The 14,292-nt window shown below is 39.0% G+C and overlaps 1 protein-coding gene across 2 annotated transcripts in view; it reads left to right on the forward strand.

Annotated features, from left to right (window-relative positions):
• The window catches only part of SENP6 (SUMO specific peptidase 6), a 78,009-nt gene that overhangs the window by 22,257 nt on the left and 41,460 nt on the right, over window positions 1-14,292 (forward strand). The window contains exons 5-6 of one of the 2 annotated variants that reach the window (XM_054977044.1): window positions 5,056-5,157; window positions 10,329-10,349. In XM_054977044.1, the coding sequence (XP_054833019.1) occupies window positions 5,056-5,157; window positions 10,329-10,349 (123 nt within the window). The remainder of the gene's footprint in view (window positions 1-5,055; window positions 5,158-10,328; window positions 10,350-14,292) is intronic. The other variant, XM_054977053.1, reaches the window with a different exon arrangement.

Consider the following 14,292-nt stretch of genomic DNA (forward strand, 5'->3'; position numbering starts at 1 on the left):
TTCTTCAGCCGATACAATAAGGCCGTGGTGGTGGTGGTGTGTGGTTTAATGCTGGAGGTTAGTCATGTATTGCTTGATGGGTAATAGATGTGTCCATGTGAGGGAGCTGTAAGGAATTAAAAATGGGTTCCCCCCTCATTTTCCCCAATATTATCCTCCTCCACTATGTCATCTTTCCCTTCCATGGCAGTGCCCATAGCCTGTCACCCTTCCCTGCTTCCCACTCTCTTCCCCACCTACCAGCCAACCTACTTTTATCTGGCCCATCTTCAGCTTTTCATCCTCCCCCCACCCCACCCCGTCAGCCACTCCTTGAGTAAAGCTGGATTCAGTTGCACAAGAAGTCCTCCTCTACCTGGGAACATGATGGGGAGGGGATTTGATCTTTTCCAGGTCTGTTCTGGCCTCCATGTTACAGAAACCAAGGTTGGAAGGCTCAAGAAATATTCTTGTGGTTGCCTAGCACTTTCTAAACCAGCCACTGGGAGCTCACTGATCATTTTCTAGAAACTAACAGCATTTTTTCCTGTTAAACAGGGGAGTTTTAATCCCCTGATTTTTTTTGGCTTGTTTTTGTACTTTAGATTTCAGATTTTTCTGAAACCTGGGACTTCAGGTTAGTAGAGAACTCTCCCCTGCTTAGCTGTATTTTATAGACCTGCTGATTTACATGCTATGGGCATGATTTGGAATTAGATGTATGACAAAGGGGGCACCCACATGGACTTGCAATGGGAATCTAATTTTCCCCTGTATCCCTTCCCCCACTCCTCTTTTTCTGTTTCATTCTCTCCTTTGAAGGAGGATGGACCTGCCTCCTTCAAAGGCCAAAACAGGACTGGAAAGGGCCCCTCCCCTTAACTTTTACTGACAGAAACCAAGGGTTGAAGACTAGCAATCTTGTTGTGGTTGCCTAGCAACCCCCATACTAGCCACCACAGAGAGCGTAACCCTTTTTAGAGATATAGGTGCCACCTTTATTATTGGGATGAATTAACCTCCCAGTGTATTTTTCCCCAAGATTTCCAGATTTTTTTGCAAACTGGAGGTCAGTTCGGTGTAGTGGTTAAGAGCAGCAGGACTCTAATCTGGAGAACTGGGGTTGATTCCCCACTCCACTTGAAGCCAGCTGGGTGACCTTGGATCAGTCACAGCTTCCTGGAGCTCTCTCAGCCCCACTCACTTCGTAGTGTGTTTGTTGTTGTGGGGATAATAACAGCACACTTTGTAAACCGCTCTGAGTGGGTGTTAAGTTGTCCTGAAGGACAGTATATAAATTGAATGTTGTTGTTGTTTCTCACACTTCTATGTCTGTCTTCTCTGTCCATGACTCCAGTCTCCAGACTTAAGTATGCACAAAATGGGCCATGTTAAGAATTAGATACATTGACAAGCAGGGGACCTGCTAGGACCAGAGGAATGCTCTCATTTTCCTCTCTTCTTTTCCTTTCTCCCTCACGAGGCTACTAAGGTTGCCAACTCTATTTGGGAAATGCCTGGTGATTTGGGGGTGGAGTCAGAGGAGAGTGAGATTTGGAGAGGGAGCTTAGCAGCTTCCAAAGCAGCCTTTTTCTTCAGGGAAACTGATCTCTGATGTCTGGAGATCACTAGTAATTTTAGAGATCTTCAGATTCCGCCTGGAGGATGGCAACTGTAAGCCAGCCCCCATAGCCTCTCCCCTTTTCATACTTCCCTCTCTCCTTCCCACCCATCAGGTAAATCTACCTTTATTCCCCCTCCCCCCCGCCCGTGTTACTGTTCCCCTGACAGCCTCTCCCGGTTAAAACTTAGTGTGGTGCTGGCTGGACTGGTCCCAGTTGCATGCTGTGTAATCTGCAAGGACTTGCTGGGAGGCACCTCACTTTCTCCTAGGGATCCCCCATCACAGCTCTCCACTGCTGCTCCTGCAGCTGGTGAGACAAAAATAATGTTTAAAAAAGCCATCAGCAACGGTGTGACATCCCTTCCAGGGAAAGCCCAAAAGTTACATTGGTCCACTCTGGGAATAGTGAAAAAACTCTATTGTAGAACTAGAGTTTCTGGCAGTTCTTAGAGATGCGTGATGTCACTTCAAGGATTTCCCTGAAAGTGGCATCATGTTGCCAGCTGATGCTGCCCCCTATGTCTCTACTTTTATCTACCTTTATTTGCCCCCCTCTCCCCCCCCCCGTGTTACTGTCCCCCTGACAGCCTCTCCCGGTGAAAACCCTTGAACTCCCACTGGTTGCCAGATCATGTGTGACAAATGACAACCTTTCTTCCCCCCCAATATTTCCTTCCCTGAAAGCTCCTTAGCCTCTCTCCTTTTCCTTTCTCTTTCCAACTCACCGCCCAGACCACCTTTGTTTGTTCCCTGTATTCAGCTTTCCCTCCCATTCCAGGTTGTACCTGGGAAAGCTATAGGTGCTGCTTCCATTATTGGGGGGCTGGGGATTAACCTCATTTTTTTAAAGGTTTTTTTATTTTTTTGCAAACCTGGGGCTTTTTACAGGTTTTGAAAAAAGATCTGTCTTGTCAGTTCATGAGCCCAGTCTGTGGATTTTAGTATCCACAGGTCTGGCAATGCTGAGAATTAGATATATTGGTAATAATGATAATACTGAAGTTCTGATGGTTTACTTTAAATATTTAGACAGAAGTTCATCATATGGAGCAGGTTCCTAAAAATAGAGCATATGTACCAAGGATAAACAAGATACTCCTGCTAGGTGCAAACAGGGTGGATTTGACTTAAATCAAACGATTTAAATCACTAGTCATTAAGGCTTGATTTAAATCATGGTTTTCTACATAAAGACTAATTCTTGCTGGTATAACTTTAATATGCAAGTAGATGCCTGCCTTACCGATAGGTAAAGGAACTTCATTAAAGTATTCCCAAACTGGGTCTCTTTTACGGCCTGCTGCCATTACAGGTTTTTTTCCTCCAAGGAAAGAATGTGATAAACCTCAGGTCATACACACAAAAGATCCAAAGACTTGTGCAGTATTGTGCTCAAAAAGTTTCACTTTCATTTTGTGCTGCTTGCCCCTCCCTCCTCATACTTAATTTCTTCTTGTGCAGATCTATTCTCCAAACAATCAGAAAAATATTGTTTCTATTCACTGAACTTCTTGAAACTTAGCACTGGAGGGGTTGATTCTGTCTTCATAGGTTTGTAGAACAATAGGATTAAGGTCTTTTTCTGAACTCTGTTCATGTTATAACATTTTTGCTGTGAAGAAGAGGCATGTGATCTCTGCTGAGCTGACACAAATTCAGTTTTGAGAACTGCAAAACCAAGCATCTGTGATAATATCTTGTAGGCAGAGAAACTGCCCAATAATCTTACAAAAACCTCTGGAAGAGCATGACATTGTGAATGGATTAATGGAATTTATTTACGAAAAAAATTAAACATATACAGCCTTATTCTACATAATTAAAAACTAATCTTTATTTCATGATGGAATAACCTTTGGATGGTAATATATTTTCCTCAAAAAGCATTTTATTTAAAAAAATCTGATTTAAATCAAAAAAATCCGATTTAAATCAAAAAAATCCGATTTTTTTGATTTTTTTAAAAAAAATCATTGATTTTTATCCACCCTGGGTGCAAAGCCCTGGAGCTACTGGAAGAGTTCACAAAACAAGTTGATGGAAAGGATCTTTCCCCTTCTTCATGCAGCATGGCATTTGTAAGAAGGGAAAAAGAGATGATTTTAGTTGATTTTCCCCCTTGTCTCTGCTAGAGATGTGTGATTTGGTATATTGTTTTAAAACTATGTCCAAAAAACCTTTTCGTTATTATTCAGGTGTGTCCAGATATATGTGTCTTGTTTAGGTATATTTGGATAAACCAGTATTTACACTCCTGAATAATCGGGATATATTCAGGAATATCTAGAATTGCATTTGAAAGGTTCCAGCAGCTTGTTTCCCCACTCCTTTTGCAGGTCTCCCAGGCAACAGGAGGGCAGCGTTACTTTGTGTGTTGCTTTGTCAGTGTTGCTTGCTTTCCATATGCCATACCATTGCCAAGTCAGGCTTGATGTCACAGTACTACTGAAGTGCCCAGTTGAGTGTTGGGATTCTCTGGTTTGATGTTGGTTTTGTTGAGCTTGAATTGTCTCTCTGTTCTGCCTGGCATCTGTGAGTGATACTAGTTCAGTTGGGCTTGTAATGGTGTCCCTTGCTTCAGTTTGATTTTGCGAGGATTCTGTGGTTTGACATTGGTTCTGCTGGGATTCCCTGTTTTGACATTGGTTTTGTTGGTTCTGTTTGCATTGGGAGGCCTTTGGTCAGTGTTTACTGTTGTGTATTTGGCTAAGGCTTCTTGTTTCCTGGAGAAAGCCTTGGATTCCACCCACCCACCCCATAAAAAACAATGGAGAGTGGCTGGAGGCAGCTTGTTTAGGGGCCTGTAGAATTGGACCCCGTGCTTAAAACTTGGCTGGGTCTTTAGTGGACAGAGAGGACTAGGTTCCCTACAATTTTGGTATAGTTTGCTTGACAAACAGCCCCTCCAGCCCCCCTGAAAGATTCCCCCATAGGGGATAATGGAGCCAAATATATTCAGCATTCTGAAGAAAACCTGAATCCAAATATTATATAGTTTTCTCTTACCTGACTATTCAGAATACTAAATATATATGATATTCCAGATATCCAAATCTGAAATACATAAAAATGTGCACATGAACACGTGTGTATTAGTGTATGCCTCTAGTCTTTGCAGCTAGGGGTTTGTTTTGCTTGATATGCTTTGCCAATCCACAGGAATTTCAGAACAATGACAAATAGCTTGGGCAAGGGGAAGGTATTGAAAGATCCTTTCCATAAATTCCTTCTGTGAGCACTTCTGATTGATCCATCCTACTGACTTTCCTGCCCAGAAGTGTTGACTGGATTGCTGCTGTCTAACTAGAAAAGTCAGTGATGTCTGGGTGGTATATTGGAAGCTCTGATTCAGTTGTTGCTTTGAATAGTACTTAGCTTTAGAGAAATTTATCATTCTTCCTTGATGTGAATACTAACACTTTTCTTATCCCATTTTTTTGGTTTGTTTGCAGTGAAAATTCTCAGAATATATCTTGCCCTGGAACTATAGTGCATGGTAGACGTTTTCACCACGCTCATGGACAAACAACTGTAGTAAAAACAGCAGCACAAAGGTAAAATTAAATGATCAATTACATTTTTTCTCTTCTTAAAAATCTTTTCCTATATTCTTGGGGTGTCCCAAGAAATTTTAAATCATTTAGTAGATCTGTTAACTGCTTTTTAAATAGTAGATTTACATATGAAATAACTTATTATGTTTTATATCCTTTTAAAGATAGAATTTCTTTTCAAGAGTAAGTGATTACTCTAATGGAACCTCATCCTCTCAACAATAAGGTTAGAGGACATGATAGTAGCAACAGGTTCCCATTCTTTCTGCTTCTAGTGCCTGCTTCCATTGCAGCAACAATTGGCAGAACCCAGCCTGCCCTGGTCTGCCAAATGATGTTTTTTCAGTGTGATCCTCCATTCAAAAAGTTTGGGTGCCTCCTCTTTTGAGGTTTCCTTGCTATTAAATATACAGAGAACTATAATTAATAAGGAAATATTTTCATCAAAGGAATTATTTAAAGGAACGCCTGACTACTTTTGTTAATTCTGATGTAAATATAAATTAAAAAGTGAAAGTACAAATTCTCAATTTAAATTTCACCTTGCACCAAGAAATTGAGTGGGTGAGAGCCAGTTTGGTGAACCAAGTTTGATTCCTCACTCCTCCACTTCAAGCCAACTTGGTGACTTTGGGTCAGTCAAAGCTTCTTGGGGCTCTCTCAGCCCCACGCACCTCACAGAGTGATTGTTGTGGGGATAATAATAACATACTTTGTAAACCTCTCTGAGTGGATGTTAAGTTGTCCTGAAGGGCGGTATATATATCAAATATTATTATATATTATGTATTATATGGGCCTTCATATGAGAGTAGCACAAGCCTGTAAGCTCAAAAGCACTACTCTTTCCTGTTTGCAAAGAACACCAACAAGACAATCTACCACCTGTCTCTTCTTGCTCCAATTTTAAAGTGCTTGGAGAGGGACCCACAAGAGCCTTATTTTGATCTTTTTAGATACAGAAAAACATGTGAGAATGGGGTAAGGAAAGCAGACCACAGCAGAAGGTAGCCATGGGAGGCAGTGAGGATAGATGATGAAATGTGAAATAGCTGCAGAAGTTGTTTCTCTTTAGTTGTTTTGTAAGACTATATCAAGAGGAAAAAGGGCTACCAGAAAGTAAGATCTACCCCAAAGATAGACATTTGGGTAGGAAGTATCACTGGTTTCGACACCAGTTTATCAATTGGTTTAAGAGTGTAAAACTGAACTTTTTTGTTATAGGAAGCTTGGGTATCACATATTGCAGGAACTGGAATATTCTGTTTATTCTTTAGCTATCTTCTACTGTACAAATGTAAATAGATTGTGGTAGATTAGATAAATGGATTTCATTCTAATTATATGAAATCTAACCAAAAAAGAAGAAAAATAATGAGCCAAAAAGGGTTAACTTTACTATATAAAACTGAAGCATTATTGTTCAGAATAACTTCCTGAAAGAAAATTCCTTTATATTGGGTTGAATTAAAACTTCATATATTGTAATAAGGGAAAGTGTTTTACTGTCAAAGAGATACTTCTGGCATCTGTAAAGAGGGAAGTAATTTAAGTTATATCAGGATTGATGTGCTAGTTTTGGTTTTTCACTATTGTGGGAGGTACTTTTGCCTAGTCCCAAGGACTCAGAATTATAGAGTTTAGGCAGCAACAGTAATTTTCCTAATCAAATTGGCCAGAATGGAAGGTGGTTGGAGAATAAATGACTTGAGAAGATGAACATTAGGCTGCTGTTCAGGTGGCCACATTTGAAGTCTGTTAGATGCTTTACCCTATGAAGTTGGGCCTTTTGGAGCAATTTTGGAGCTATTTTCTTTTGACAACCAAAAGCACTGAAGATCCACTGACCATTGTTATCCTTGTGTGTGGTCTGTTTTTCAGTTGCTTGCGTTTTAGTGCTATGATTAAATCCTGAATACTGTTGTACTAGTCTTGGTTTGTCACTGCTCTGGGAGGTATTTTGGTTTCAGTAAGCTTAATTTCGCCTAGTCCCAAGGATTCAGAATTATAAGAGTTTAGGCAGCAACAGTAATTTTCCTAATCAAATTAGCCAGGATGGAAGGTGGTTGGAGAATAAATGATTCAGGAAGATGAAAATTAGGCTGCTATTCAGGTGGCCACATTTAAGTTCTATTAGGCTCTTGGCCTCTTTACATTTGCTGCCTTTTGGTCCTTTGCTTCCTAATTTGTTACTTATGGTCCAGTTACAGCCTGGAGTAATGCATTGGATTAGCTGGATTCTAAAGAGAATTCTGATCCTGTGCTACTTGCCTTGTTTTCCCTCTGCTACTTGTCTTGTTTTCTGGAGTCATCCATGTCCTTGAAAATAGTTCTGAGGATTCTTTTCCACTAGAGTGGAAATGCTTTTGAGTAGTTCCCAAGTATCATCGAGAGGCCCATTTGTAAGTCTTTTGCACAGAGTCCAAACATCAATAATACCATCATCTCCCTTCTTCAATAACTTTTAGTGTTATTTTTATCCCACAATGCTCATTGCTGATAGTTTAGTAATATATGCTTGAGGGTTCTATTATTAAGGAATGGGTCCTTGTCTATCACGTTAGAATCACAGCTGGAAGATCAGTTTGGAATCATAGCTGTAAGATTCTGTCTATTGAAATGTGTTTCAGGACTATAAAATGATACAGAAGCTTCATAGTTTCATTGATTGATTTTAATAAAAGTAATTTAAAATACCATTTAGATAATAAAAAACAGAACTGAAGAAAGTTCCCATGTACTTACAGAGTTTTAGAAAAGTTTGGTTAATGTAAATATTTATAAGTAAATGGTCTTTATATTACTTAGGAAGGTACTCCAGAATGTTTTTTCATACATTCCGAATACTTTTATTATTCTAGATGTTTATAGTTGGAAGAAAGCAATTATTAAATTATTATCAGAGGTGTGCACCAAAAAGGCGAGGGGCGGGGGTTCAGTGTTCTAAAAAATAAATAAATCTGGGATTCCTGAAATCCGGGAAAGAGACTCCAGGATTTATTCGGCCATTATTCCCTATGGAGAAAACTATCTGGGGGAAGCCGGGGGGAGTCATTTTTACAAGCAGGGAACCTACTCCTCACTGTCCTCTAATGCCCCCCAAGTTTCAGCAAGTTTTGACTCCGGGGTCCAATTCTATGGTCCCTTGAAGGTGTCCCCAGCCACTTTCTATTGTTTCCTATGGGGGAAACATTTCCAAGCAGGTGCTCAGGCAGAAACACGTAGGGGCAAGGCTTCCAGGTGTTAAAGACACACTCCCTAATGCAAGATGCAGAGGAGTTAGCCGTGTTAGTCTGTAGTAGCAAAATCAAAAATCTACTGGACTCTTTTTGATTTCCCTAATGCAAGAGGAATCCCAGCAAAACCATACTGAAGCAAGGGCATGGATGGAATCCCCCCAGAACCAAAGTGAGTGAAGGGGACCAGCATCAAACTAGAGAATCATGACAAAACAAAACATTCCATCCAAACCAAACTGAAGCAAGGGACAGTGTTGCAACTTAGCCCAGCTGAATCAGTGTCACTCACAGAAACCATGTAAACAGGGAGAGCTCCTGCATAGATTGGCAACTCACTGCCCCTCCCTCCTGCCTCTGCCTCACTCCCCCCCTTAGGGAAAAAGTAGGAGAAGCTCACGAAGGAGCCAACCAGAGGCTGCATTTCCTTGATTTACTGGATTTATCTGGGGGTCTAAATCCAGGTTCTTGGTTCAGATCCTGATTTGATATGGGAAAGCCAGATTTAATCAGAATGGCAAAAATCCAGCTTTTACTCCCTGGATCTGGATTGTACACCCCTAATTATTACATGAAAGGAGGGAGGGAGTCTTCAGAGTGAATAGTCTGAGTGCCTAAATATTTCAGAAGAAGAGAAGGCTTATAACAAAATATATTTTGAAGCACTTTTTAGAAAGTTCCAGCTGCTTCCATGAGGTTGGTGGTATTCTCTAAATTTAACACCTTCTTGCCATCAACAATGGGCATATATGATTCTGGATCATTTGCTCTTCCTATATGGCCTGTGATGTATAATAATTTATATAATAATGATTTTTGATGTCCTAAGGCAATTTTCATATTTTCCTGACATAAAATGAAACTTAATTCAGTATGCTCAGTAAAGTATTAGTATTCAACTGGCAAATTATGACTTGTGTATTTAGAAGTTCCTTGAGAAATTTTTCTAGTTTTCCTGAGGCCTTTTTGGCTTCTTTTGAAATTCCTCAAATATTTTACTTGAGGAAAAATCCCCAAATATGCATTGAACTTTGGTTTTGTAACCCAAAACTGTGTTAGAATTATGTCAAAATTATTTTGGAAGAAAAGTATTAAAATTAAATATCATTATAAGATCTTGTAGAATAAAGTCCTGTAGTGATCAGAGGGAGAAATCTGGTGACCCCAAAAATATGTGAATGGGGTCTAGAGGAAATAAACAGTGCCAAAACCTGCTGGAGATTGTAGGGTTCAGTGAGCGGAGGAGGAGGGAGGGAGGAAGCAGGAGCCCCTAACAATGCAAGCCTAAGAAATTGAATAGACCTGTGTAGGATTTTGAATAAAACTACTTAGCATTGATAAAAGGATTGATGGCAGCAAGAACCAAGGAAAGAAAGGTGTGGAAGAAGCTAACTGAGAAGAAGGAAAGGGCATCTCTGGCATTGCCATACTATACTACAGCCCATCTTCATGGCTGTATTTCTGGGCATGTTCTTTCTGTTTATTGAATGTCTTGCTTAGCACTGTCTTAATATTTAACATTTAATTTATGGGTTTTTTTAAGATACAGAGACTGTTGGGTAGAAAATAATGCTAAACAGTGTAAGCCACAGTTTTCTTTAGTATTAAATCCTTAGTGCACTGAAATTTTATCTTTGTCTTTCCTTTTATAGGGGAACAAGTTAGTAACTGATGACAGATTTAGGGATATAAGGGCATTTATTAGCCAAATGAGCTATGCTTTCCTTTGGGGTGGGGAGGATTCAAGTATTCATTTTAAGCATGAAAGTATTCAGTGCTGATTATAATATGTGAGTTCAGCTTGAATTTAAATACTATTTCAAGAAGTAAATGAGGTGTATGTTTAATATCCAAAATGTTTTTTAAAGCTCTTCTAATATTCTACATGTGAAGGGCTTTGCAATCTTATTATATTTTTCTCTTTCATATTTTAAGCAATCTGGATCGAAAAGAAAGGTAAGCTCAATAATGGTAAAATAAGCTCTATAATAAGAATTTTATTGGAATAATAGATTTGTGTGTGTTAGCAAAAAGAATCAAAACTAGTAGTCAGTTTTTCTGTTTGAGGTATTTGGTGTTATATATTCAGCTTGGATTGGAGTGGCATACTGTTGACTTGATATCTACATGCGAAGTACAATTGCCCATTGACTGCTTGGGTTGTTGGGAAGGAAGAAAGAGAAATGTACCTCCAATTTGGACTGGAGAATAAACGGGGCAAACATTTGTAGGAGGAGAGTGAAATCTGGAAGGAATGTTGTATATCTTTACTCCTTCTGGTGTTTACTCGTTCTAGTCTGTCTCTTATCTGAGGTCCAGTTGGGTTTATTAGCAGTGAGATAGCTAGAATGACATGCTTAACTGGTAGAGTGTAAAATTGTTCTGAAACTTGGATGCTGCTTTGAACTTCGTGCGTTCATTCTGCTTATGGGAATACTTCTTTCCTCCTTCCTCAGTTAAGATCAGCAAGGAACTCTCTTGGAGAGGATCAGGTGGATGAGGTCTCAGCTAATGGTATTAGGAAGAGGTCATTCTGATAGAAATTCCCCACTTAACTTATTATACTTTAGAAAAAAGATCAAGATTGTATCTTCTTTGGAAAGCTGTTATTGTTTAACTTAACTGGAAATTTGGGTATTTATCCCAAATTGGAAACCCGAATCGCACACCCCTAATTAGAAGTTTTGAGTTGCTGCCTAACTGCTGTGGTCAAATAACAAAGTGAATAAACTGAAACTGAACCCAGAAAAGACAGAAGTGATGCAGATTGAGAAAGTGGAGATACTGAAAGACATTGTTCTTCCCACTTTTGATGTGGTTCATTTGACCCTGGCTGAACCAATTAAGAGCCTTCTAGTTATATTGGATCCAACACTGCTGGTAGAAAACCAAGTTAATGCAACTGTAAAAGAGGCCTTCTCCCAGCTTAGTCTCAGCTAGAAGATGCCCCCCTCCCTTGACATAGATGATCTGGTCACCTGGATCCATTCCATGGTAACATCAAGACTACTGTAATGAAGTCTACGCAGGCCTATTCTTGAAGTCAGTTCAAAGACTGCAGTTACTGCAAAATGCTGCTGCTAGATTACTATCAGGAGCTAGGCAGAGCATGCCTATAACTTTCATTATGCAGTCTCTCCATTGGCTACCCATTGCTTACTGGTCTCAGTTCAAGGTTTTAGCTATCACAGACAAAGCCCTTCATGGCCCTCATCCTTCATATCTATGGCCCTCATCGTTCATGTCTATCCTCTCTCTCTGCGCTCTGTCATATCAGCTTTGCTCATCTGAACAGGGCCTTCTGCTGGTACTTCTTTGCAAATGGGGAAAATCAGTAATTGTTTGCACATGCCCAGTCTCTGTAACAGCCCCCATGCCTTTATGGAATGGCCTGCTGGATGAGACTAGGAAGGTTTCAACTCTCTTGACCTTCCACAAATTATACAAAACTGAATTATTCAGGAAGGCTTTTTTTACACAGGTAGGAGGCCTGTTGTTTATCTAAATGGTTCAGAGAGACACCTTTGGAAAGTGGTGGGGGTCTGCAGACTATACTACTACGTACTGTCTGTTGCTGTATCCTATTGTGTTGTTTATGGGATGTTCCAGCCGTAGTTCATATTGACTTAGAGTGTATAATCTTCCTAGAGTTTCACTGAGAAATGCAGACTATAAATAAAATAAATGAATAAATTTTAGATAACATAACTATTTCCATGATTTGGGGGATTTTGATTAGAATGTTTTTTTCGCTTACATCTTTTGAAAAATGTACATGTCTGATATTTTGATCATATGAAGTATTCAATGAACCATTGAAAATGATGGTTCTGTGGCACCATTGAACCATATTGTAATTGAATCAAATTGATAATTTGAGCTATTCTGTTTATTTATTTGAGATGCTTTTCTGGCTCAAATACTCAAAGTGACATATAACAGATCACTTACAAAAGAACAGTATCTCATACTTCAAGGGATAAGAAAATACTAAAGGCTGTGTTAACAGAGAAACATCCCCAGAGGAGGGAACATCCATACTTGATGTAATCAATTAAGAGAAATGACAACAAATTAGATAAGTAAATCATAGCTATGAAAGTACATGCTAAAATACATCTACGCTGTGCTTATTTTTGTTGTTTAGGTAGGAGAAAACCCAACATTAGGACAAGCCTTCCTGATTGTTTCGTGAAATTAAATTAATTAAACTAAATAAGAGTTCTCAGTTAAGGATTGCACACTAGGATCCTGCATGCAAAGGCAAGGGGAACAATTAGAACCCTCCCCCCTTTCCCTCTGGGATTTTTAAGCTCTCAAGAGATTGAAGAGGCTGATTTCTCTGCTGTTCACTTAACTGGAACGCATTCAGTTCTCATCAGACCAGTTTTTAAAAATATAATTTCTGTTATTAATATGCTAAAGTACAAAAATTGGGTTCATGGTTTGAGGGATTTTTATCAATTCAATTTTTTGCATGCTTTCTGTACCTCCATTACATGGTTGTTAGGGGCCAGACCCCTTATTATTAGGTGAAGTAATTTTCTAGGTCGAGTAATAAACAAAAAAGGCAAAAATCACAAGAAAGGGGGTGGATTAATTAATGCAGTCTCCTGCTTTTTATATGATTTTTCCATTAGCTGTTCTAGCTTTTACCAATGAAAACAACTGTAATGCTTGGTAATAAATGGAAGTGAGAGAGTGAATACCCAAATACACATTCATGACAATTATGTGATTAATATATCTTTGTGTGGTTTTATTACTTTGTATTTTTATTCATTACAACTTTTGTAATGCCAGAAGATGAAGTACAAAAGTGTATGAATCGTACTTGGCAAATTGTAACACTTTAGGTAAAGCAGATATAGTGAAAGATCAGTAGGTAATTTTTGATGCAATACTATAAATTTTGAACCCCTGCATGTAGTAAGCAGAGATAAAGCCACAAGAAAGTTCTACTCCTGACTCACCCTGAGAATGTGTGTTGACGTGGGTGGGGTAATCTTGTATTGGAAGATATGAATAAGCTGGAGACCGCAAAATATAACTTCTTTAGCATGTTTTTACATTACCAGATTTTACTTTCAATAGTAGTAGAAACATGGCAAATTATTACATTTCTAATGAAATCTATATAACTATTACCACTCTTCTGAGGTGAATATTTGGTTGTAAAACATTGACGTGAAAACCTAGCACTTGAATATATCTTTTTGGTTTCAGGTTCTCCATATAAATATAAATATTTTATTAATTTGGTACTTCCTCTTAGTAGCAATTGTAATGCAAAAAGAGTCTTATACTGTACATAGTGCTACTGGCAGGGTACTGTAGTGTACCAGATTTGACACTTTGGGAGCACACATTACATATAATGGAGGTCATCAGTGCACTTTGTCGCTTGGGAAGCAGCAGTTGTTACTCACCATAGGTAAATGGCAGATTTCATACTTGCCATTTTATGAATGAGGAGGTAAGCTTTGCTTCATAAGCCCTGGATTTTTCAACTCAGCAGCTTGGGTTGACCCACTTTATAAGCAACCGCAAAGTGTGGCCCTTTTCACACATTGTTTAAATAGCCCCCCCCCCCCCCGCCCAACAACAGTAAGCAGTCTTTCTGCTAAACTTTGCCATAGATTTGTGGCACTTAATGCAAGTTCATTTATAATCAGAAAAAGTGTGTATGCAGCCACTGAACATCTTGATTGATTCTGTTAATAAATTGGGGGGAAAGGTTATAGTGAGTCCAGTTCATTTTATTTTTCCTGTTTTGACTGAACTGAGGTGACATCTCTTTGATTACAGGTCAGATTGTTTGAATAGACTGCTAGCTTCTAAAAATGTTAAAACTTCAGTCTTCTTACTTTAGAAGTAAGAACTTCTATATTGTAGAATG

This window comes from Eublepharis macularius, chromosome 1, assembly GCF_028583425.1.
Source record: "Eublepharis macularius isolate TG4126 chromosome 1, MPM_Emac_v1.0, whole genome shotgun sequence".
In the NCBI taxonomy this organism is placed as follows: domain Eukaryota; kingdom Metazoa; phylum Chordata; class Lepidosauria; order Squamata; family Eublepharidae; genus Eublepharis; species Eublepharis macularius.